The sequence below is a fragment of the Mycteria americana genome, chromosome 28 (assembly GCF_035582795.1).
Source record: "Mycteria americana isolate JAX WOST 10 ecotype Jacksonville Zoo and Gardens chromosome 28, USCA_MyAme_1.0, whole genome shotgun sequence".
NCBI lineage: Eukaryota > Metazoa > Chordata > Aves > Ciconiiformes > Ciconiidae > Mycteria > Mycteria americana.
In genome coordinates, this window is record NC_134392.1 from 1,011,740 (window position 1) to 1,034,774 (window position 23,035).

The following is a 23,035-nucleotide window of genomic DNA, read 5'->3' on the forward strand; positions in this document are numbered from 1 at the left end:
CCCGTTTCACCCCGGTCCCCCCCCGGTCCCGGTTCCCCCCCGATCCCGGTCCCCCCCCGCTCACGCCGCTGCAGCTCCTCGCGCCGCCGGTACCGCCCGTATCGCTCCGCGAAGGCCGCGTTCACGCGCAGCTCCGGCTCCGGCATCCCCGCACACGTGACCACCGCTTCCGCCGTCGCCTTCGTCACGTGGAGGGGGTGGGCGGGCGTGCGCTACGGCCACGCCCCCCCTCCCGAACCGCCCCGCCCCGTCCTGTCCCGCTCTTAAACGGGAAACGCGCGGTGCCGCGGGTGGGGCCCGCCAGCTCCCGCTGCCGCCCCGCGACCCCCGCAGCCCCCCCGCCCCGTGCCCCCCACCTCTCCTCCCCCCGCCCCCCATCTCTTCCCCCCCAACAGATCCACGGGGCCGGTGGGCTCAGCTCCATCTTTATAGGGACAGAGGAGAAGGGGGAGGAGGGTCCGGGGGGGGGGACCCCCGAGCGGGGGTGGGGGGGTCCCGGGGGGGGTCCATGGTGGTCCGGGGGGGGCGGGGGAGCCTCCCTAGCTGGTGCGGAGCTGGTAGTCTGCAAGAGGGAGAGCGGGGGTGAGGGGAGGGGGGAGGTGTCCCCGGACCGGGGTCCCGGGGGGGTCCCGGGGGGTCCCGGGGTCCCGGACTCACCCCCGCTCTGGGTGATGTACCGCACCCAGGGCAGCGCCTGGTACCCGCTCTTCTCGATGATCTTCATGTACCGCACCTGGGGGGGGCAGGCGGGGATGGACCCCCCCCCCCCCGGGCACCCTGACACCCTCCCCGGGCATCCCGACCCCCACCGGGAACCCTGACCCCCCCCGAGCACCCCAACCCCCCCCCCCAGCTCCCCCTGGTGCAGAGGGGACACTGTCGTCCCCCCCCGGCCACCCCCGTGGGGATTTCGGGGGCCACGTCCCCCCACCCTGTCCCCAAAAACCTGCGGAGCCACCCCCATGGGGACACCGTGGACCAACGTCCCCAGCGTGTCCCCCTGCCCCATCCCCTCCACCCTGTCCCCAAAACTCAAGGGGCCACCTCCCCGGGGACCCCACGGGCCACGTCCCCAGCACGTCCCCTCCACCCCTGTCCCCAAAACTCAAGGGGCCACCTCCCCGGGGACCCCACGGGCCACGTCCCCAGCACGTCCCCTCCACCCTGTCCCCAAAACTCAAGGGGCCACCTCCCCGGGGACCCCACGAGCCACGTCCCCAGCACGTCCCCTCCACCCTGTCCCCAAAACTCAAGGGGCCACCTCCCCGGGGACCCCACGGGCCACGTCCCCTCCACCCTGTCCCCAAAACTCAAGGGGCCACCTCCCTGGGGACCCCACGGGCCACGTCCCCAGCTCGTCCCCTCCACCCTGTCCCCAAAACTCAAGGGGCCACCTCCCCGGGGACCCCATGGGCCACATCCCCCTCGCCGGGTGGCACCTGGATGCCCGAGACGGTGAAGTAGGGGATCTCGAAGCGGACGGAGATGGGCGGCCGCCCCTCCTCCTCCTCCTTCTCCACGCTGGGCAGCCCGAAGTGGGCGCGCATCAGGTGCTCCTTGCCCCCCTGCGCGGCACCCGCACGGCTGGGGACAACGCCGGGGCCACCCGGCAGCACCGCAGGGGACCCGGCACGGGGGGGGGGGGGGACCCCGGCATCGGGGATGCGGGGTGGGCAACCTCACCGGGAAGGACTTGATGGTCCAGATGACGACGTTCTTCTCCGGGAGGTACCTGGCGGAGCCCACGCTGGTCTTGAACTTGGGCGAGTCGGCGTCGCTGGGCACCGGCACCGCGATCTCCACCCCGTTGGCCACCGACTGCTTCTTGAACTGGCCCTTGGCCTTGGGGGGGGGGGGGGCACACAAGTGGGGCGGGGGGGGACGACTCGGAGCGGCTGGGGGTCCCCCGCGGTGGCGGTGACCTCCCCGGCGTCTCACCTTGACCATGATCTCCACCCGGCTGTGGGAGAACTTCTCGATGACCGACTCGATCCAGATGAGCGGCTTCACCTGGGGTGGGGGGAAAGGGGTCACCCCCGTGTCCCCCGTGTCCCCCCCCCAGGGGTGGGCCCGGTCCCCACCTGGGTGTTGAGGCGGTAGGACATGAGCTCGAAGTCTCCGTCGGGGGGGATGAAGGAGATGGTGCGGTCGTTGTCGAAGCGGGAGAGCCGGACGCACTGGTGGAACTTCACGTCCTCCAGCTCCACCGACTTGTTCTTGCCCCCTGGGGAGGGAGGGACGGCGTCGGGGGGGGGGGCGAGGGGACGGGGACGTGTCACACCCCCCCCCAGCCCCAGCGCCGTCCCCGAGCCCAGCCGGCAGCACTCACGTCCGGTCAGCTCGAAGAGGACGCGGTCGTTCAAGCCCAGGCGCAGCTCGGGCATCCCCGAGAGGAAGACCTTCAGCTTGATGGTGCCCACCACCTCGCTCAGCAGCACGCTGCCGTTGGCGCTCACCTGCGGGCGGCGGCACCAGCTTCATCGCCGTCGCCGTCCTCCTCACCAGCCCCATCACCATCCTCATCCCCGTCCCCATCACCAGCCCCATCATCATCATCATCCTCCTCATCACCATCCCCATCGCTACCACCAGCCCCGCCAACCTCACCATCCTCATCTTCATCCCCATCCCCATCACCAGCCCCATCACCATCATCATCATTACCCTCCTCATCACCGTCCCCATCACCATCCTCATCACCATCCCTATCACCACCAGCCCCACCAACCTCACCATCCTCATCCCCATCACCAGCCCCATCATCATCATCATCATCCTCATCACTGTCCCCATCACTACCACCAGCCCCGCCAACCTCACCATCCTCATCCTCATCCCCATTCCCATCACCATCATCATCATCATCCTCCTCCTCCTCATCATCCTCCTCCTCCTCCTTATCACTGTCCCCATCACTACCACCAGCCCCACCAACCTCACCATCCTCATCCTCATCCCCATCACCGCTCCCCCACCCCACCGGGGACCCGGCAGCAGCCCCTGCCACAGCAGGACCCCGGCAGCCCCCCCCCCATTTGCAGCCCCCCCCGGCCCCGTCTCACCAGCAGGTTCACCGACTCGATGACGTCGATGAAGACCTCGTTCTTCTTGTACTTGATGCCCTCGGAGCGCCAGGACACGGCGTTGGTGACCGTGGTGGGGACGCGGGACTTGCCCGTCTCCAGCTTGTTGCTCTCCTGTGTGATGTACCTGGGGGGGGGGCAGAGGAGGGGTGAGGGGGGTGCGGGGGGGTCCCGGTGCCCCCGAGGGCCCCCCGGCCCCGCTCACTCCTGCAGGATCTTGCTGTCCGTGGTCTGCGGGAAGCCGAAGTCCATCAGCTCGTCCAGGAGCTCGTAGACGATGACGAAGTTGTCGCGGATGCTCTCCTCCTCCAGCTCCTTGAAGTACTCGCAGAAGACCTGGGGAGGGGGACACCGAGTGCCTCCGTCACCCCCCTACCCCCCCCCTCCGGGGAGAGGGGCTCCCCCAAATGGGGGGGACCCAAGACCCCCTTGAGCCCCCCCAGCCTCACCTCCACCACCTTGTAGAGGAAGGAGTAGACCAAGGACGCGTTGCTGTTCTTCTTGGTGGTGGCCACCACTGGCGGAGGGGTCAAGGAAAAGGGGGAGAAACGGGGAAGAGGGGGGGGTCCCCCGACCCCGGGGGTGGGGTGGGGGGCGTGGGGAGGGGGTCCCCGAAGGATACGGTAGAGGTTGGCGTGTTTGATCCAGAGGAAGTGGACCTTGCCGTGGGTCAGGAGGGGGGCGAGGGCCCCCTCCTCCTCCCGCTGCAGCAGCAGCCCCATGAAGTGCTCGATCTCCCCCAGCCCCACGTCCCCCTTGTAGTTGCGGCTGATCAGCGGCTGCGGGGCGGTGGGGGGGGGTCAAAAATGGGGGGGACCCCCCCCCAAACTGCTCGCCCCATCCCCGGGGTCACAGGGGTCACGGCTAGGCGCCGCCATTGACCTTGGGTGACCTTCAAGGCCGGGGCGGGGGGGGGGGGGGGCAGGGGGACATTTGGGGTCCTCCCCGTGGGACTTTGGGGTGGCGGTGGCGGGGTGGGGGTGAGGGGGGGGGTCCTCACCTTCCCCTTGAGGTCCAGGATGAAGAGGGCGGAGGCGGCCATGGCGGGGCCCCGGCAGCCACCGCGTCACCTTCGCCGTCACCGTCACCTGCGCCAGGTGAGCGGCTGCGCCCACGGGTGCGTGGGGCCTTAAAGGGGACGGCCCAGCCCCACGGCCCCCCGCGGGGGGGCGGCTCCCACCCGTGGGCCTTGGGGGGGGGTGGGGGGGGTTGGGGCCCAGGCTCGGCCACCCCACGGAGGGCACGGCCACCTCCAGCCCAGCCAGGGGGGGGGGTCTCGTGGGTGGACGTGGGTTGGGACCCCCCACCCCCCCACCCAGGGGACCCCCCCAGAGCGGCTCGGGGGGGCTGTGCAGCTCCCGGATGCCTGGGCCCCCCACCCTGGGCTGGGGGGGGGGTCTGTGCAGCACCCTGGGTCCCCCAACCCAGCCGGGGGGGTCCCTGCAGCAGCCTGGGTCGCCCACCCCACCCTGGGGGGGGGTCTGTGCACCCTTGGGTGCCTGGGTCCTCATCCCATCCGGGGGGGGGGGGGGGGGGGCCTGCAGAGCCCCGGAGCCCCAGGTCCCCCACGGGGGGGGGGTCCCTGCAGCACCCCAGATCCCTCATCCCACCCTTGGGGGGGTCCCTGCATGCCCCGAGCCCAAGATCCCCCACCATGGGGGGGTCCCTGCACCCCGGCCCCCCCGATCCCCCAGCATGGGGGGTCCTTGCACTCCCGACCCCCGATCCCCCACCCTTGGGGGGGTCCCTGCACCCCCGAACTCCAGATCCCCCACCATGGGGGGTCCCTGCACCCCCCGACCCCCACCCTTGGGGGGTCCCTGCACCCCCGACCCCCGATCCCTCACCATGGCGGGGGGGGTCCCTGCACCCGCGGTTCCCCCACCCTTGGGGGTTCCCTGCACCCCCCGACGCCCACCCTTGGGGGGTCCCTGCAGCCCCGGTTCCCCACCGTGGGGGGTCCCTGCATCCCAGACCCCCACCATGGGGGGGTCCCTGCACCCCCGGACCCCCGTTCCCCACCGTGGGGGGTCCCTGCACCCCCGGACTCCCGGCTCCCCCACCCTTGGGGACTCCCTGCACCCCAGACCCCCACCCTCGGGGGGGGTCCCTGCACCCCCGGACCCCCCGTTCCCCACCGTGGGGGGTCCCCGCACCCCCGACCCCACCCTTGGGGGGGTCCCTGCACCCCCGTTCCCCCACCGTGGGGGGTCCCTGCACCCCAGACCCCCACCCTTGGGGGGGGTCCCTGCACCCCCGGACCCCCCGTTCCCCACCGTGGGGGGTCCCCGCACCCCCGACCCCACCCTTGGGGGGGTCCCTGCACCCCGGTTCCCCGCCGCGGGGGGTCCCAGCAGCCCCGGCTCCCGCAGCCGCCGGCCCAGCGCGGTGCGGCGGGGCGGGCCGGGGCGGGGCGGCGGGGCCCGGGCCGGGGCGGGCCGGTGGCCGGGCCCGGAGCTGCCCCGCCCGCAGCCGCAGGCGCAGCGCCCGGGGGGGAACCGGCGGCGGCGGCGGCGGCGAGAGGAGCGGCCCGGAGCGGCCCGGAGCCTCCGCCCCGCCATGGAGGAGCGAGCGGCGGGCAGGAAGGACCCGGACGGCGCTTACGGTACCGGGGCCGGGCACCCCCCCCCCCGCCCGGGGCTCCCCCCGGCTCCCCATCCCCGGGGCCGGGCCCGCTGGGGGTCCCCGCACCCCCCCCCCCAGCCTGCCCGGGGTTCCCCGGGGGCGTGGGGATGGCAGGGGTGCGGTGCCGGGGGACCCCCGGGGCTTGGGGACACCCCCCCCCCGGTTTTGGGACCACCGGGCTTGGGGACCCCCGGGTTTGGGGACCCCGGGTTTGGGGACTTCCCGATTTTGGGCACCCGCAGGGTTTGGGGGACCCCCGGGCTTGGGAACCGCCAGGTTTGGGGACCCTCAGGGTTTGGGGACCCTCCAGGCTTGGGGACCTCCCTGTTTTGCAACCACTGGGCTTGGGGACCCCCAGGTTTGGGGACTCCCAGATTTTGGGCACCTCCAGGGTTTGGGGGACCCCCGGGCTTGGGGACCCCCAGGTTTGGGGATCGCCAGGTTTGGGGACTCCCACATTTTGGGCACCCCCAGGCTTGGGGACCCCCGGGCTTGGGAACCGCCAGGTTTGGGGACCCTCAGGGTTTCGGGACCCTCCAGGCTTGGGGGCCCCCCTGGTTTTGTGACCACCGGGCTTGGGGACCCCCAGGGTTTGGGGACCCCCATGTTTGGGGACCCCCCACCCTAAGCAGAGGCCCTGCCCTGCCTGGGGGTCCCAGCACCCCCCTGCCCGCAGCGCATGGGGGGGCCGCACGGCTCCGGGCTGTGCCGGGGCGCTGGGAGCATCCCTCGGCTCCGGCTCGCCTTGGCGAGCGCCGGTGCCGGACCCTCCCCGGCTCCGTGCCGGGGCAGCCGGCGAGGGGACGGTCCCCACCGTGGGGCGCGGGAGGCCCCGGGGGGGGGGGGGTTCCTGGTGGACCCCGAGCCCGGGGGGCTGCTCCTGCCCCGGCGAGGGGGTTGCAGAGGAGGGGGATGCTGGAGCCGCCACCGTGCCCCCTTCCCGGTGGGACCGCGGCCCAGCCGGCCACCGGATCCCCCTCAGATGTGGGGACATGGGGGGACGCCGCGTCCCCACCGGTTTTCCCGGGCGGGGGGTCCGCCCAGCCCTCCCCAGCCTCGGCTTTTGTTCCCGAGCCGCTTCGGCGGGTGTAAATCCCGGCTGCCCTGACATCACCGGCAGCCTATGAGCGCCGGCAGCGATGCCGGCGTGCCGCCTGGCCTCGACCCTCCGAACCGCGGCCGTGCTGGGCGGCAGTTTGCTATTCCTGACCGCGAGCCGGCACGTCTGCCCGGTTATTTATTTATCGCCTAAATATAACCCTGGGGTGGGGATGGGAAGCTCGGCATCACCGGGAGCGGAGGCATCGGCACCAGCGTCGCCGACCTCGTGCCCTTTGCCTGTTGAAACCGGTGACTCTCGCCACCCGCCCGTGCGTGTTCCCAACCTTTGCCCCGTGCCGGGTTTGCCAGGCCCAGACCGAGCCCCCGCCCCGGTGCCGGTGACCACCGTGCCACGTCGGTGGTTGCCTGGCCCCACGGCGGTTTGTGGAAAGCCGGCGCTGCGGCCGGTGTTTTTGCAAGGCCGGAAAAGCAGCCGGGCGCGGAGGGTCGCGGTGAAACGTCTGCGCTTTAAAGCCATGTTTACGCACCGGAGGGTGGGTTTTGGTGTGTTTAACGAGAGGCGGGCAACGGCACGCCCAGGGCGGCGCGTACGGCCAGGGCCACGGCGCGGGGGCTGCCGTGCGTCTGCTGCGGGCCGGGGGCCGAGGCGCGAGCGCTCACCGGCATGGGGGGCCAGGGGGACTACTATGGCAAGCACGGTAAGGCTTTGGCACCCGCTCGCCGTGGCCGGAGCGGCGGGGGTCCCGGAGGGGCTGCCGGGGTGCGGTGCTCCGTGGGGCTCGGCAGCCCGGCCGTGGGTCGGGGGCACCGTCGGCAGCCCGGCCGTGGGTCGGGGGCACCGCCGGCAGCCGCCCACCGCGACTCGGGGTGGAGGAAGTTAACCTCGAGCGGATAAAGGAGGAAAAAACAAACCCAAAAGAGGAGGGAAAGGGGAAAAAAAAACCCCAAGGCAAACCAAAACCAAAAGCGGCCGCGTTTTTGCCGCCTTGCTTTTCCCCTGGGCGCGGGGGGCCGCGGTGCCGGGGGGCCGCGGTGCCCGGGGGGCCGCCCTCACCACGCACCGGCATAACCAGCGCAACGGCGTCGCTGGCGCCAGCGGTTAATGCTTAACGCCTGGGACGCGCAGGTTCCCACGGTGGCGGTTCCTCACCGTGGCCGGCATCACCGTCGCTGCCGGAGCCGGCTGTCCCGGCCCTGGGGGTTTTTTTGGGGGGGTTCCTGGGGTTCAGTCGTTCCTCGCTGTCCCCCCCGGCCTGCAGCAGTGACCCCCCCCCCCGCCGCACCGGCGTTTTGGGGTGCAGGTTTGCGGAAAGGGCTGGGCGACTCGGGGTGGGGACGCGGCTGCTCGGTGGCGATTAGGGAGCAGCCGGGGCCGGCGGCGGGGAGCAAGCGCCCGGAGCCCCCCCAAAAATACCCTGGAGCAAATGGGCGCCCAGCACGGGGCTGCTCCGAGCCCCCCCAAAATGCACCCCAAAACTGGTGTGTCCCCAGCATGGGGCTGCTCCGAGCCCCCCCCCAAATGCCTTGAACCAAATGTGTCCCCAGCACAGGGCTGCTCCGAGCCCCCCCAAATGCACCCCAAAACCAGATGTGTTCCTGCCATGGGGCTGCAATGAGCCCCCCCAAAAAATGCACCCCAAAACTGATGTGTTCCTGCCATGGGGCTGCTCTGGGCCCCCCCAAATGCACCCCAAAACCAGATGTGTTCCTGCCATGGGGCTGCAATGAGCCCCCCCAAAAAATGCACCCCAAAACTGATGTGTTCCTGCCATGGGGCTGCAATGAGCCCCCCCAAATGCACCCCAAAACCAGATGTGTTCCTGCCATGGGGCTGCAATGAGCCCCCCCAAATGCACCCCAAAACAGATGTGTTCCTGCCATGGGGCTGCTCTGGGCCCCCCCAAATGCACCCCAAAAACAGATGTGTCCCTGCCATGGGGCTGCTCTGAGCCCCCCCAAAAAATGCACCCCAAAACAGATGTGTCCCTGCCATGGGGCTGCTCTGAGCCCCCCCCCAAAAATGCACCCCAAAACAGATGTGTTCCTGCCATGGGGCTACTCTGAGCCCCCCCAAATGCACCCCAAAACCAATATGTCCCTGCAGTGGGGTTCCTCTGAGCCCCCCAAAATGGATGTGTCTCCAGCACAGGGCTGCTCTGAGCCCCCCCAAAGGGCACCCCCAAACTGATGTGTCCCTGCCACGGGGCTGCTCCGAGCCCCCCAAATGCACCCCAAAACCGATATGTCCCTGCAATGGGGTTCCTCTGAGCCCCCCCAAATGCACCCCAAAACTGCCGTGTCCCCAGCACGGGGCTGCTCCGAGCCCCCCAAATGCACCCCAAAACCGATATGTCCCTGCAATGGGGTTCCTCTGAGCCCCCCAAAATGCACCCCAAAACTGCCGTGTCCCCAGCACGGGGCTGCTCCGAGCCCCCCAAATGCACCCCGAAGCAGCCGCGTCCCCAGCACCGGGCTGCTCCCACGGCTGTGCCGGGGCCTGGCGCTGGCGCTGCCTTCCCTGGCTGAATTCCCACCCTAAAAATAAAGAGGGGAAAAGGATCGTGCCGCGTCCGAGGCGGGTCCCTCCGCCAGCCCCAACGCCGGCTGCCCGCGCCGCTCCGGCCGTGCCGCGGCTCTGCGGGACCCGCAGCCCCCTGGGACCCCCCGGCGTCGCTGCTCCCAGCCCCGCTCCGCCTCCGTGGCTCTTCGGCGCTTCCGAGGGATTTGGGGTATCTCGGGCAGACTCCCGGGAGCGGCAGGGGAGCATTTTTGGTGAAAACCACGTGGAAACGGGTTTTCCAAGGGAATAATTGTTTCCACGCTTGGAACGCGGAGGCGCAGACGGAGGGAAATGGCAGCTGGAGATTATTTTCCTCCCGATTCCGCCTGTCCCGAGGCTTTTGGTTAAAGCGTTACGCTCCCTCTGCTTCTCTTTTTGCGTGCGGCGGGGAGAGGAGGATGAGGAGCCCCTTCCTCCCATCCCAGCCGTCCCCCCAATTGTTTTTCTGTTCCTTCCTCCTCTCCGCAGGCACGCCGCAGAAATATGACCCGACTTTCAAAGGTCCCATCTACGACAGGTAAGAGGAGCCCCTCGAGCGGCGCCGGTTTCGGCGGTGCCGTGGCCCGTCTGGCGTCCCCAACGTTCCTCTTCCCGCTGGCAGGGGCTGCACGGACATTATCTGCTGCGTCCTGCTGGTCATCGCCATCGTGGGCTACGTGGTGGTGGGCATCGTGGGTACGTACCGGCACCGGCTCGGTGTCCGCGCCGGCAAAAAACCTCGTGCCGAGGGGTATCGCGTCCTCCCGCTCATCCGGATGGGGACGGGAGGGTCCCCGCGGGGGTCTCGTGAGCGGCGGGCGGGGGGAAATAAAGGAGCGAGGGCCGCGGGGGTAACCACCGCCACGTTCTTCTGCCTCCCCCCTCAGCCTGGACCCACGGGGACCCCCGGAAGGTGATCTACCCGACCGACAGTCGCGGGCAGTTCTGCGGGCAGCAGGGAACCCCCAACGAGTACGTGTCCCGGCTCGCGGCCATCGCTCCCGGCATCGCCGGAGAGACCGGTGATAGCCTTGGGGTGCGGGGATGGGCAGCTCGCCCTGCCGGTGCTGCCTGCTCTCCTCTGGCTGCGGGGAGCGGCACAGACCCTGCCCGCTCCCGGGAGGCGCAGAAAAGCATCGCAGCAGCTTGCAGCTCCTGGTTTTGGGGGGCGGTGGGGTTTTTCGGGGCCCTCCACGCCGCGCGGTCCCCCTTCCGCTGGGCGCGGGGACGCGGGTGCTTCCCACCGCCTCTCCCAGGGCAGGCGGTTTCCCCAACTGGGCTTTTTTTTTTATTTTTTTTTTTTTCCTTGGTTTGTTTTGCAGGAAGAAACCTTTCCTCTTTTACTTCGACATCGTGAAGTGTGCCAGCCCGCTGGTGCTGCTGGAGTTTCAGTGCCCGACCACGCAGGTATCGCTCCCGGCCTCGCGGTGCCGTGCCGGGCACGGTTCCCCACCGCTTTGCTTCTCCTCGGGAAAGCTCCGGCGCGCGGCATCGCCGCGGAGGGGGCTCACGCCTTCACGTGCAGCTCCCCCGTGTCCTCTTGTCCCATCCAGATCTGCGTCAGCAAATGCCCGGACCGGTACCTGACGTACCTGGGCGCCTACGGCTCCCGCACGCCCGGCGAGCTGGAGTACTACCAGCAATTCTGCCTCCCCGAGTTCAAAAACCTGCAGAAGGTGGGTTGCAGGGAGCGCGGTGTCGGCATTCCCCCCAGCCCCGGCGACGCCAGCGTTCCCCGGCGCGGTGATTCCTGCCCGAAGCGTTAACGTCCAGCTCGTCTGTCCCCATCCAGGCTCCCATCGAGGTGCTGAAGGACAAGGAGTGCCCGGCCATGGTCATCCCCAGCACCCCACGTACGTCCGGAGGGCTAACGAGCTGCGATGCGCTGATTAACGAGCCCGCTCGCTTCCATCGCGGTCGGGGGGGGAGCGGCTGCTTCGCGGGCTGGCTGTCGGGATTTTTGGGGGGGGGTCGGAGGCTCCCGTTTGGGGTTTCTGGGGATCCAGCGTAGGTTGGTGACCACGGGGAGGGGGTTTTGGCTCCTTTCCCCCGGGGGGTTGGACGAGAGCGGCTGCGGTTTGCAACGCTGAGTTTCCCCCTCCTCTCGCCCAGTGGCGCGGCGATGCTTCCCGGCCATCCGGGCCAAGAAGGGCGTCATCATGGTCGGCAACGAGACCACCTACGACGATGGCCACGGGCGCCGGAGGAACGTCACCGAGCTGCTGGAAGGGGCCAAGTGAGTCTCCACAGCCTTCGCACCGGGCAGCACCACGGTTTGCCGGTCGCTTCGTCTTTGCCGGGGCGATCCCGAGAGCGAGCGCTTGCGGTGATAACAGCGATATGGCGGATACGCGACTGTACCCGGGGGAGCCTCTTAACGAGCTGCTTCGTTATTGCTGCTTCACCCGGAAGAGAAACGTTTGGTTTCCTCCGCCGGCACTTCTGCACCGCGTTTGTTCACCGATTTGTATCGTGGAAGAGCCTTGAAAGCCCCGGCTCGGAGCCCTGGTCCTGTGTTCGGAAGAAATCCTGCACCAAAACCCGTCTTCTGTGTTTTAAACGGGAGCTGGAAGGGGGGACGAAGGGGAAGCAGCGGGGTCAGCTTGAAGGAAAACAGTGCCAGGAAATCAGCCTTGGTCTCGTTGAATTTTCTTGTTTTCAGGGAGTCTGGCAGAGGGCCGTTTGGCGGGGGAGGACAAGGGGCCATTGAGGCAGCCCGAGTCCAGGCAGCAGGCGCCAGGCTGATGCTCCTCCGCTTCTTTCCCCCGGCTTCCGCTTCATTTGTGTTTTATTTTTGTATTCCAGAAAAGCAAACGTGGTCCTGGAAACCAGACAACTGGCCATGAAGATCTTTGAAGATTACACGGTTTCCTGGTACTGGATAATAATGTGAGCAGGGGCCGAGCTACGCGTTACGGCCGTCCCGTCCTGCGGGCAGCCGGCCCGGAGCCCGCCGAGGGCTGATGCTCAAAGCTGGGGCAAAACTCACGAATTACCGACATTTTATTTTATTTTTTTTCCCCCTGGCCTTTGCATAATTTCCATTCAAACAAAACGAGAGAGGGCGGAGGGTGTTTCGGAGCGACGTTACTCGGGCCCTGCTCACGCTCCGTCCCCTCCTCCATCAACGATTCCCGTTTTTAAGGCTGCCCCACCGTTAAAGCTTGAGAAAGGAGAGAGGACAAGCTGACCGACGGAGGAAAGCGGTGGGGAGGGGCTGGCATCGCCCGGTTTTTGACGCGTTGCTGCCTTCCTCCCGCAGAGGCCTCGTGATCGCGATGGTGGCTAGCTTCATCTTCATCGTCCTGCTCCGCTTCCTGGCTGGGATCATGGTCTGGGTGATGATCGTGATGGTGATCCTGGTGCTGGGCTACGGTGAGCGAGTGGTCAGCAGCTTCTCCCTGCTTTCCCCGCTTTCCTTTCCCTATCTTAAGAGGGATTTGCATGAAGAAAGTTCATGCAGCGTCCTTCCAGGTGTCTTCTACCTGAACATCGGCATCGGTGGGGTTGAGCAGAGGCTGCCGGCATCTCCGTCTCCACTTTTTGGTGCTAATATGTCAATTTTCTGCTTTTCACTGCAGGAATCTTCCACTGTTACATGGAATATGCAAAACTAAAAGGGGAAGCGGGTTCTGACGTCTCCCTGAAGGACCTGGGATTTCAGACAGACCTACGCGTCTACCTCCACCTGCGGCAGACGTGGCTGGCGTTCAGTGAGTCTCCGTCCTCCTCGGGATGCGGGATGGGACACGGGGGATGCGCTCCAGCCCCGGTCCCTTTGAGGGACAGGGCTTGGGAAGGGGAGAACGTGGAGGTTTGGGATCTTCTCCGCCTCTTCGTGGGCCTTTGCAAAGGGTTGAGCCAAGGAGGGTGGCTTTGCTTGATGCCACCTCTGCCACGGGACCGAGCTTACGGACAGGGCTGCTTTTCCATGTGAGCCGCGGTGCTGGACGTCCCCTGAGGAGCGTTCGGTGCCGCGACGGATCTGCTTGGGAAGGCACAGGCGGACGGTGGCCGTCGGGCACTGTCCGTTGCCCTCGCGCTACCCGGGGCTCCCCTTCTCCTCCCAGTGATCATCCTGTGCATCGTGGAGGTGGTGATCATACTGCTGCTCATCTTCCTCCGCAAGAGGATCCTCATTGCCATCGCGCTCATCAAGGAGGCCAGCAGGTCCGGGTGTCCCCCGTCCCCAGGCAGAGGCGGCCGTTGTCACCCGTCGCGGTGGGAGGACCTGGGGACGGCCGGGCTCCGGCGGCCGAGGTCCTCCCATCTCCGCGAGGATTTTAACCGGGTTTTAACCGTCGTCTTGGCAGGGCTATTGGTCACATCATGATGTCGCTGCTGTTCCCGTTTTGCACCTTCTTCCTGCTGTGTCTCTGCATCGCCTACTGGGCCAGCACCGCCGTGTATCCTTTCCTCTTCCTCTTCCCTGCGCCTCTGCTCCCGGGGGAAGGAAGCTGCTCAGAAATCAAAGGTCTTCCAGGGCGCTGAACATCTTACAGGATTAGTGACACATCCGTTTGCAAAACCGCCAGCCTAAGTCTCTTAAGTTTCACTTAAAATAAAACCTAACGTAGAAAAGCGATTGCGGGAGGCTGGGGAGAGCAAACCTGCGTTAGGATTCGGGTTTGGGGTTTGCAAAATCACGTCTCCTTAGCCGTTGCTCTGCAGTTTCCTCTCCACCTCCAACGAGGCGGTCTATAAGGTGTTTAACGAGACTGCGTGCCAGTTTTCCGGGCAGACCTGCAAACCGGAGGTGAGGACTCATATGAATGCTATGCTTAATCTGTCAGAGATAAGATTGTTTATTCTGTGAAAAATATTCTGGTGGCTATTTGAGCCTGCAAGCTCTTCCAAGTGAAATTCTGCCCTTCCGAACTCGTTTCTGTCATGTCGTTATTTTTCTTCAAGCTGTTGCGTGCGCAAAGCTGACTTTTCGGTCTGAGCAAGCGCTACCGGGCGAAAAATTAAGCAGAATTAATGTCTTCTGAAAGTCGAGATTGCTTTGGGTTGACCGAAAGGTGCTGCCGATCCGCCCTGCGGCACGTCTCCAGCCGCCGCGGTGCGTGAGCGTCTGCTGTCCTCTCTAGACCTTCAACACGACCAACGTCACCAAGCTGTGCCCCGACGCCCAGTGCCTCTTCGCGTTCTATGGGGGCGAGACGGCGTACCACAAGTATCTCATCGTCCTCCAGTTCTTCAACGTCTTCATGTTCTTCTGGCTCGCCAACTTCGTGATCGCGCTGGGCCAGGTGACGCTGGCGGGGGCCTTCGCGTCGTACTACTGGGCCTTCAAGAAACCCGATGACATGCCCGCCTTCCCCCTCTTCTCCGCCTTCGGCCGTGCGCTCCGGTACGTCCCTCTCGAGGAGGGCTTGTGAGCTTCTTGAGGTTGTCCCCTTCTAACCGGAGTGATCTTTCCCAGGTACCACACTGGCTCGCTCGCCTTCGGCTCTCTGATCCTCGCCATCGTCCAAGTCATCAGGGTCACTCTGGAGTATCTGGACCACAGGTTAAAAGGTACCGAAGCTGGAATGGCAAATGAGTAGACGAAGGAGGTTGGCTTCTTCTGGGTTCCTTGGTGCCAGAGCTCGCGGCTAACATCCAGGGGAATAATTTCAGTTTTTTGGTAGAGAATCGAGATTTTCCTTTTAGGATCCTGTAGTCGTCTCTTCCTCCAAGAGACGTTTCACGGGGCGGGAGCCGAGGGATGCGCCGCGGCTGCCGGGCCAAGTCAACCGGTGCTGGGTCTCTGTACGGGTGCCAGGGAAGCCTGTGTCTGGCTGTATGACTCTATTGATCGTGAAATGTCAACAGCGAGCAGAAGCGTGGGTAGAGCACGCGAGGCTCGTCCCGCTGTCTGCAGCGGTATCGGCCTGCCCGGGAGGCTGAAAACGGAGCGTAGGGGGAGAGGCTGTGACAGGGCAGCGGGAGGTCTCCTTAGGGACCTTGAAGTTGCTTCTGTAAGAGAAGGCGTCTCTCGGTTTGGCTGCTCATCCTCTCCCGTGGCGTTCCTCCAGCTGCAGATAATAAGTTTGCCAAGTTCGTCCTGAGCTGCCTGAAGTGCTGCTTCTGGTGCCTGGAAAAATTCATCAAATTCCTCAACAGAAACGCATACATCATGGTAAGAGTCTCCCAGCGTTAACGCCCAAAGGGTCGTGGCTGGTGAGGATGTCTCCACACTCTTGGAGATTTCTTTGGCTGGCTGTTGAGAACCGTGTGCCCCGATGTCACGGGAAGACAAAGCTTTTTGGCATTTCCCAGCCGTTTCGCTGGAAAGCCGTGACCTCAGCCGTGTCGCTTTGACTTTGGGAGGGACCTTCTCAGAGACACCGGGGTGGGGGGATTCAGCTCTCGGTGTCCGCGATGCCTGACCTGTCAGCGGATGAAGAAGCGCTTCCAGGGTGGGATTTATCAGAGTTTTACTCAAAGATGGGATTAACTGCACCCTCTTCTTAGTGGTGAATTCAGCGCGGTTCTGTTTCTCTCTTCTCTGCCCCTTTTTTCCGGGACCCCCTCTAGATCGCCGTCTACGGCACCAACTTCTGCACCTCCGCCAGGAACGCGTTCTTCCTGCTGATGAGGAACATCATCAGGTGAGGTCCTGGTGGGTGCGAGGGCTCTGCTCTCAACAGCAGACTCGGTTATTTCCAAGTCCTTCTCGCTGCCAAAGATCTACCCTGACCCGCCTGCCTTGTCTTCAGCCTTTCACGGCGGTTTATGCCATGTTTGCAACGCGTGTGCACGTTGGCCGCCTCCTCCCACGCTTCCTCCTGAATTCGGGGTGGGGAGCGGATGCGGATGCTCATCTCTCTCTTGTTTCCAGGGTGGCCGTTTTAGATAAAGTCACGGATTTCCTCTTCTTCCTTGGTAAACTCCTCATCGTGGGAAGCGTTGGTAAGTGCTGGGGACTGGAAGTTTCTCCTCGGGGTGTTTGGCTGCTGTAGGCTTTCATAGCCAGTTACGCCTTCCCAAGACCTCCGCTCTCTTCACTCCTCCCATGAAACCGTTCCTTTCCGTCCCGTTTGACATCTTCCCTGCACCCGTTTGCTGCCTTTCTTCTGCCCTGCATCCCACAGCAATTTCCATCGTTTGCTTTTCCAGGAATCCTTGCCTTCTTTTTCTTCACCCACCGGATAAAGCTGGTCCAAGACACAGCACCGCCCCTGAATTACTACTGGGTCCCTATTCTGGTGAGCCGCTTTCTCGTCTTCTGGTGAATTTAGAAGTGATGGAAGGAGATCCTTAACACAAATGCCTTAAAAACACCCCTCCGCTCGCTGCTTCTGAAGGACCTTCTTTGTCGAAGGTGTTTTCTCCATCCCCGTTGAAATAAGCCCTTTGTTTCGGCCAGCCGCGAAGAGGCGTCTCGCCCTTCCCGTGCTGCCCAGATTGGCCTCCGTCCACCGTCGTCGCTGAGGCCTTTTGTCCCGCATCGGGCTGGTCTGAACAGTCCTGCCCTGTTTGCTTCTCCTCCTTCCCCCGGGGAATTCGGGATTCAGCAGGCTTCCTCCTCCCGGCCGAGGGACCGGGGCTTTGCGCTCTTTGCAGATGCCAGGTCGCGGCGTGACCACACAATTTCTCTTTCAGACGGTGATCGTGGGCTCCTACCTCATCGCCCACGGGTTCTTCAGCGTGTACGGCATGTGCGTGGACACCCTCTTCCTCTGCTTCTGTAAGTGTCTACCTTGGAGGGTCCGTCTCCCGCTGGGCAGGAGTTTGTGGTAGCAAAACCTCCCTCCCTTTGGGGGGAATGCCAGAGTCGTCCAGATTTGGGGTTTGCTCCAAATTCCCGTGGCCTCTCTGTGTGGTTTTCTCCCACTTTTTCCTCTACCGACTCCCACCTGGGTTCTTACCAGCATCTGCTTTCCCCCTGCCTGCTTGCAACAGAAACCCACAGCCTGTCCTTGGGTCTTCTGCGGTCTCTCTTGGTCTTTCTGTTTTGGTGCTTTGGTCTTGGGGAACCTAACTGCAACTAACTTCAATTTCCCCTTTTTTTTTTTCTTTTCTCTTTTTTTCCCCCTCGTGTCTCTCTCTACATGTTCTCCGACCTTCATCTCTGCCCTGCCTCTCCCCGGCTCTTCTGCTATTTTTCACTCTTCCCCATCACGGCCGCTTCTTCCCGGGGTTGCGAAAAGGTGAAGATCTGGAGAGGAACGATGGATCTCCCGAGAGGCCTTACTACATGTCCCCCGAGCTGAGTGAGATCCTGCTGAAGGGAAACCTAGAGCCTTCCAAAAACGCCGATAGCCAAGGCTAGGGGCTGGCCCCGGGAGGAAGGCTGCGTGCCCGGCGGGGCCGCAGGATGCTCTCGGCCCCCCAGCCCAAGCAGCGTTCTCCTAAGCCCGCGCGTGGCAGCCGCGGTGCGAATCTTTCCCCTGGATGTCCTTCAAAGCCTTGAGGGTAGAGGGGGTGCCGATTCCTCAGTGCCCGATGCTGTATCAAATCTGCCTTCCTGCCCAATAATGAATATTCTTGTATGGAGAGAACGAACCTAGAGTGTCACCTAGAGTTAATCTGGGGTCCCAAGTGTCCGGTAGCGCCCGGCGAGGAGCGCTCCGCTCCGGTGAGTGGCTGGGAACCGGCTGGACGTGCACGAGTGCCCGTGTATAGTTGTGTTTCACGTTGAAGCGGAGATCTTTGTTCCTCACCGCCAGCTGTGAAAAGGATGAGAGGGCTGCTCTGCTCGCAGGAGGTATCTCGTGTTGCAGGACCGTGGTTTGTGGGACGGGCTGAGTGGGTTCGACGGCCTGAAAACTGGTCTCTCCGCGCTTTCCTCTTTGTTCTGCCCCCAGCAAAGCGCAACCAGCCTCTTTCCTCGCCCACTCTTTCTATGCAAAACCGGGTTGGCGCACTTAAAAAGATTTCTTTGTGAGATTGCAGATCTTTCGCTTTTAAGTCTGTTGCATCAGCAGCGCCTTCGTCACAAAACAGAGCTCGCCCTTTTCGCAGCTGAAAACACCCGTTTCCTCGCGCTGTCAGTTTAGGGAAGCCAAAAAGAGCCGTTGCCGGTTGCAAGCCGTTAAAACTCAGAGGGCTTTTACTCGCAGCATCCCTCGTTTAAAATGGTTTCTCTTGCTGGTTGGAGAGAGGTTTAATCGCTGCAGGGAGGCACTGGCTCGTCCTGGGAGCTGCCTGATGGGCTCTGCTTTTTCCCCCGAGGTGGCTGAGTTGATGGTTCTGCCTGGTCCAGGCTCCCACGGGGCGGAGGAGCTGGAGGGCCGTAACAACTTTCCACGCTATCGCAGAGCGTAGGTGGAGGCGCTTGCCGAGGGCGGCCAGACCTGCAGGCTGAGGTGGCTGTGGGAGGGAAGACGGAGCCTGCGTGGAAGGCGAGTCCCCACGGCGGCTCCGGCGACCCTGAATTGCCGAGGGTCCGTCAGGGGAAGGTGACGTCCAGAGGAGCGGTGCGAGCGTCCCTGACGTGTTGGAAGGCTCCGGGGAAGGAGTGCGTTGCGCTGGCGGGCGTTACACCGGGGATGTATTGCGGCATCTCTACGGCTAGAGAAATCAGACCAGAAAAAATCCGAAGTTTGACTGGGAGGCAGCCGGTGAGGGTTACAGCCCTTAAAGAAACGGCAGCCAAACACAGGCTGGATCCGCGCCTCGTTTTCTCCTCTTGATAGTCCCGAAATGATCAAGATTTTAAAAAATGCCATGCTGGCGGCACACAGCCCGGGTAGTCGCGGCCAGATCTCCTATGACAAATCCTCACGCAGACAGAGCGCCCCGTCTTTTGAGTCGTGCCCTCTTAGGACAAAGCCGTAGTGTTAACGCTTGTGTTTTCATCACAAAGAAATATTCAAATCCCTCTCAAAATATCCCAAGGCGCTTTCACTCGACTCTGAAGCTGGTGCTTTGTGGGTTTGTTTGGTTTTGGGTGGTGGTTTTTTTTTTTTTTTTTTTTTGGTGGCTGTGATTTTTCCTACCACTTCTTGTTGGCGCAGCTGCTTTGCTTTGAACGGGAAGAGGCCGAGCAGCGTGTTCGGTGCTGGGAATACACCTAATGATTATGTATGCATGGCGTGTTGACAAGGGCGCCAAGCGAATACTGAGCGAAATTGCTTTGCGCTCGCGTCATGAGCCGATTCGGCCGCACAAAGAGCAGGGAGAGCCGCGCTGCCTGGCTCCTTAGAGGAGGGGAACCGTGCTCCCGGCCGGCAGAGCTCGAGGTTGCAGAGGAGATCTCTTTTCCTACAACACTGTTAAACTTTCCCACCGCCCCCCCTGAAAAAAAATCCCACCCAAACCTCTGGCTTCTTCTAAATAATAGCAGCCTGTTTCCGGAGCGCAGTGCTCCCCGTAACATGGGAGAGGTGCGACCGCGGTGGTTTGTACAGCTGGGGGCATTTAGCTGTGACGCAGGGAGAAAACACCCCCTGCCCGCGATGAGCCGAAAGACTTTCCCTCCTCTCAAAGATAATTATTAGACGAGCAGGACGACTGCTCCTCTAGCATCGCTCTGCCTTTAGGCTCCTTGCTGCATCTGCTGTGACTCCTGCCACGCCAACCTCTGTGTCTGTCCCCCCCCAACTGCCGCGCGGGGGTTTTCTCTTTGCAGTGGAAGACCTGGAGCGTAACGACGGTTCGGCCGAAAAGCCTTACTTTATGTCGCCCGACCTGAAAAAGCTCCTGAAGAAGACGAACAAAGGTCAGCCGGACGCCTAGAGCCTGCCCTCGTCCTTTCCGCGCCTCCTCTTCCCATTCCCGCTTCGGGAGCAGAGCTGCAGGATAACGCCCGGCGCTCGGCATCGTTTGTCCCACGTGGAAATCTCGTTAACGAACCTGAACCGCTGTCTCCTTGACCCCTGCGGCGGGCAAGCAGCAGAAGGGGGGGGTTCGCTAAAGAGAGGAATGGGTCATCGTTAATGGTTCAACCTTAAATCATCAGGGCTGCTAAACGAAGACCGCTCTAGCGTGTCTGCTTCCGCAGAACTCGTCCCAGCTAACGTCCCGTTGGTCCCCAGCCAGCTCAGACACTGAGCTGAGGAGTTGCCCGGCCGAATCCTGCCAGCGCGGGTGCTGATAAAAGCAGCGGGGAAATGTCTCTGACACGGGGTAAAGTTCCATCTTCCGGGGTGTCGACCGACACCAAAATGAGTTGAATTGGATTTAGGAATTTTATTTTATACCGGTAAAAAAGATGATGTTGCCTTCGGGTCAGCTGTGTTCGGCCGTCCCTCAGCGCTGGGGTAAATCCAGGCGCTAGCGACCAGCGAACAAGCTGACGGGGTTGAGCAGCTCCTCGACTTGGTTTTTATTTGCAGCCCCTCCCAAAATATTTTCTTGCGGTTGTTGATTCCTACCCAGAGAGCAGAAACGTGCTGAAATCGCCTTGCTTCTCTTGCCACCTTTTGGAGACGCCTCAGGGCCCGGCTTTGGGGTTGCACTGAGCACCTTTAGACAACAAATTCATCTAGGAAAATGCCAATTAGTGTTCTCACGGCCACGCGCGAAGGGGGAGGGTGGAGGGAAGTGAGGGGTTAACGAGCAGGACTTGGGCGTTAAGCACCATCCTGAACCGGGGCTTTGTGTTGGGATGCGGACGACGCTCTGTACAGTTATTGCATCTTTCTAGGACGGACAGCTTCTCCCAATTCCTCCCCCCAAAAATCCTGCATTACGTATTTAAAAAAAAAATACCGTACCGCAAAGCTTTCCCTAACTGTCGAACAAAATGCTTGGCCTGCGTGACGAATTTAGGAAGACCCCACCGGCGGGCATGGGAAAGGAGTAATGTATATATCTTTTTTTTTTAGGTTAATATTAGGTAATTTTGAGCAAACCAAATGACAAACAACAGGTTGCCTTACGTCCTTAGATGCCACGGCGTCGCCTGGACTTGGAGCTGACCGCTGTTTCTAATGGGAAGGTGCAGAGCTTTGGCAGCTCCTGTCAGGAGAAAAAGGGGAGGGTTTTGAGAAATAGATTAAAGGAGGTTAAATATCACTACAACACAACTATTAAAATTAAAATTTAACAAAATTAAAACACCTCCTCTGATACACGCAGCTGCTGAAGCGTCCTCCGAGCGACAGGAGGCTCGCCCGGGTGTAGTCAGCCCCACAAACTGCACTTTTGTTGTGGTTTAATTTGTTTAGAAATAAAAGCACCGAGGCTTTGGTGACAACTTCAGCAGCTCCCAAAGCACGGGGGGCAGCGGCAGCGGGAGGCTTGGGGGGCACGTGCCTCTCCCTGCCTTAAAAGCGCAAACCCTCTCGATGGCAAACGTTTGCTTAGCCACGCTTAATTTGTGCTGAAGGATATATTTTGCTTCTTTTATACGTATCTCTTGGTAATCTTTAGATCCCGGTCGTATTTTTGTACGATACAAGGAATGTTTTCTATCTGAATTATGACATGGTTTGGGGGTTTTGTATATTTTGCTTTTACTAGTTGTTTCGGTTCTGTAGCCGTTATTTCGATCTCTTCCAGTACTATTTTTGTGATGGATTTTGAAATATCTACCTGGCGGCACGCTGAGAGGTAACTGCCCTGGCCCAGGGCGGCGCAGCACCGCTGCCGTCTCCCGAAGGCGATCGCAGGCGTAGATCTACGCGTGCTGGAATCCAACGCCATCGTTTCTTGACGCCTTTTTCCTTGCGTCTCGATGCAGCCGATCCAATGCTCGGGGTGGGGGGGGAGAGCTAAAAAGAAAAGGCGAAGGTAAAGCTAAAAAGAAAAAGTAAAGGTAAAGCTAAAAAGGTGACGGTGAAAAAGCTAAAAAGAAAAGGGAAAGGGAAAGGTAAAAAGAAAAGGGAAAGCTAAAAGGAAAAGGAAAAGGGAAAGCTAAAAGGAAAAGGGAAAGCTAAAAGGCAAAGGAAACGGGAAAGCTAAAAAGAGGAGAATCCTCTCGGTTTGGGATAGGGGGTAAGTGGGGATAATTAAGGGAATAATTAAGGGAATATATTCAGTTTACAGCTATACTAGCACCTACGAGAAAATATTTTCTGCAGCCTGATGCTGGTCCTGAAGGATTTGAATTTTTTTCCTCTCCCATCCTTGCGTAGGTTTTGAGGTGGTTTCTTTTATTGCCTGTTTGAAATTTTTGCGTAGCGGGTAAGTTTGCTCTTGCTGCTCGACTTTATATCAAGGCGCTTTGGTTGTGGAAACGCTGTCCGAAATAGCAGAGGACCATCAGTAACTCGATTTATTTGCATAAACAGCCGATATACAGTAGAGATTTTGAGGTCTGGAAATACAAACGTTGAAATAGAGAATTAATTTAGCGAAATGCGTTCTTTGGGCCGCGGGGCTGGCTCTGCTGCATTCTGTGAACTTGAGTTCTGTGTATTTGAGTTCTGTGAAATTCTGTGTATTTGAGGAGCAGAATTCGAGATTCCTATTTCCAATAAGGCGAAGCAGCAGCCGGCTTTTCAAAGCTGAAAACTACACGCGCTGGGCTTGCCGAGAGCTTCGGAAAGCAGGGAGGCAAATCTTCCAGTAAATGAGGGGGTTTTGGAAAAAATCAGAGTCACTCAGGCGAGGGCAGCTGTCCGGTGGGATTTTAGTGTCCAGAAAGGCTTCACGCCATGACTTGGGTTATTTCTTCTGCAAGCGTGGACCGATCCGTGCACTTGGAGCCCTTGGAGCCCGTCTGCCGTGTAAAGCTGTGTATTTAAGGGCGTTAATTTGTCTGTTTTGAGGAATAATCGCGCTCTTTTTGGTATTGAGATGCAACTTTTGTCCCTATAAACTGCGCATGCTCCGAATCGTTCCCTGAATC

General features: G+C 62.0%; 3 protein-coding genes across 5 annotated transcripts in view; 2 read left to right on the forward strand and 1 right to left on the reverse strand.

Annotated features, from left to right (window-relative positions):
• PDE4A (phosphodiesterase 4A) overlaps window positions 1-267 on the forward strand; it is an 18,347-nt gene extending 18,080 nt beyond the window's left edge. The window contains exon 8 of the mRNA XM_075525832.1: window positions 115-267. Coding sequence (XP_075381947.1) covers window positions 115-267 — 153 coding nt within the window. The remainder of the gene's footprint in view (window positions 1-114) is intronic.
• Window positions 268-461: 194 nt separating this feature from the next.
• Window positions 462-8,009, reverse strand: AP1M2 (adaptor related protein complex 1 subunit mu 2). 2 transcript variants are annotated; one of them, XM_075525991.1, is made up of 12 exons: window positions 7,921-8,009; window positions 3,706-3,862; window positions 3,533-3,600; window positions 3,289-3,419; window positions 3,063-3,210; window positions 2,330-2,456; window positions 2,082-2,224; window positions 1,939-2,010; window positions 1,684-1,842; window positions 1,440-1,565; window positions 658-733; window positions 462-562 (listed from the first exon to the last, which is right to left on the reverse strand). In XM_075525991.1, exons 1-12 carry the CDS (start codon window positions 7,930-7,932, stop codon window positions 540-542), a joined length of 1,242 nt encoding a protein of 413 aa, XP_075382106.1. In that variant the 5' UTR covers window positions 7,933-8,009; the 3' UTR covers window positions 462-539. The 2 variants fall into 2 exon arrangements, with proteins under 2 accessions (XP_075382106.1, XP_075382107.1); XM_075525992.1 differs by lacking the exon at window positions 658-733 and having other exon boundaries at window positions 2,330-2,475.
• SLC44A2 (solute carrier family 44 member 2 (CTL2 blood group)) lies at window positions 5,502-22,053 on the forward strand. Of its 2 annotated transcripts, none has more exons than XM_075525986.1 (22): window positions 5,502-5,688; window positions 9,799-9,847; window positions 9,932-10,005; window positions 10,197-10,281; window positions 10,632-10,716; window positions 10,863-10,985; window positions 11,102-11,162; window positions 11,422-11,545; window positions 12,115-12,198; window positions 12,572-12,684; window positions 12,891-13,022; window positions 13,380-13,479; window positions 13,623-13,715; window positions 13,981-14,065; window positions 14,400-14,662; window positions 14,735-14,829; window positions 15,330-15,433; window positions 15,832-15,905; window positions 16,136-16,206; window positions 16,414-16,502; window positions 16,900-16,984; window positions 19,871-22,053. In XM_075525986.1, the coding sequence occupies exons 1-22, from the start codon at window positions 5,643-5,645 to the stop codon at window positions 19,975-19,977; spliced, it is 2,142 nt and encodes a 713-aa protein (XP_075382101.1). In that variant the 5' UTR covers window positions 5,502-5,642; the 3' UTR covers window positions 19,978-22,053. The 2 variants fall into 2 exon arrangements, with proteins under 2 accessions (XP_075382101.1, XP_075382100.1); XM_075525985.1 differs by lacking the exon at window positions 19,871-22,053 and adding an exon at window positions 17,448-17,802.
• The last annotated feature ends 982 nt before the right edge of the window (window positions 22,054-23,035 follow it).

Excerpts from the sequence above, each read along its gene's own strand:
- AP1M2 (XM_075525991.1), bottom strand. Across the intron at positions 2,011-2,081 it reads CCTACCGCCTCAACACCCAG|GTGAAGCCGCTCATCTGGAT; the intron begins GTGGGGACCGGG and ends CCCCCACCCCAG. Across the intron at positions 734-1,439 it reads TCACCGTCTCGGGCATCCAG|GTGCGGTACATGAAGATCAT; the intron begins GTGCCACCCGGC and ends TGCCCCCCCCAG.
- SLC44A2 (XM_075525985.1), top strand. The coding sequence starts at position 5,643 with ATGGAGGAGCGAGCGGCGGGCAGGAAGGACCCGGACGGCGCTTACG. Across the intron at positions 11,163-11,421 it reads GGTCATCCCCAGCACCCCAC|TGGCGCGGCGATGCTTCCCG; the intron begins GTACGTCCGGAG and ends CCTCTCGCCCAG. Across the intron at positions 16,503-16,899 it reads ACTACTGGGTCCCTATTCTG|ACGGTGATCGTGGGCTCCTA; the intron begins GTGAGCCGCTTT and ends TTTCTCTTTCAG.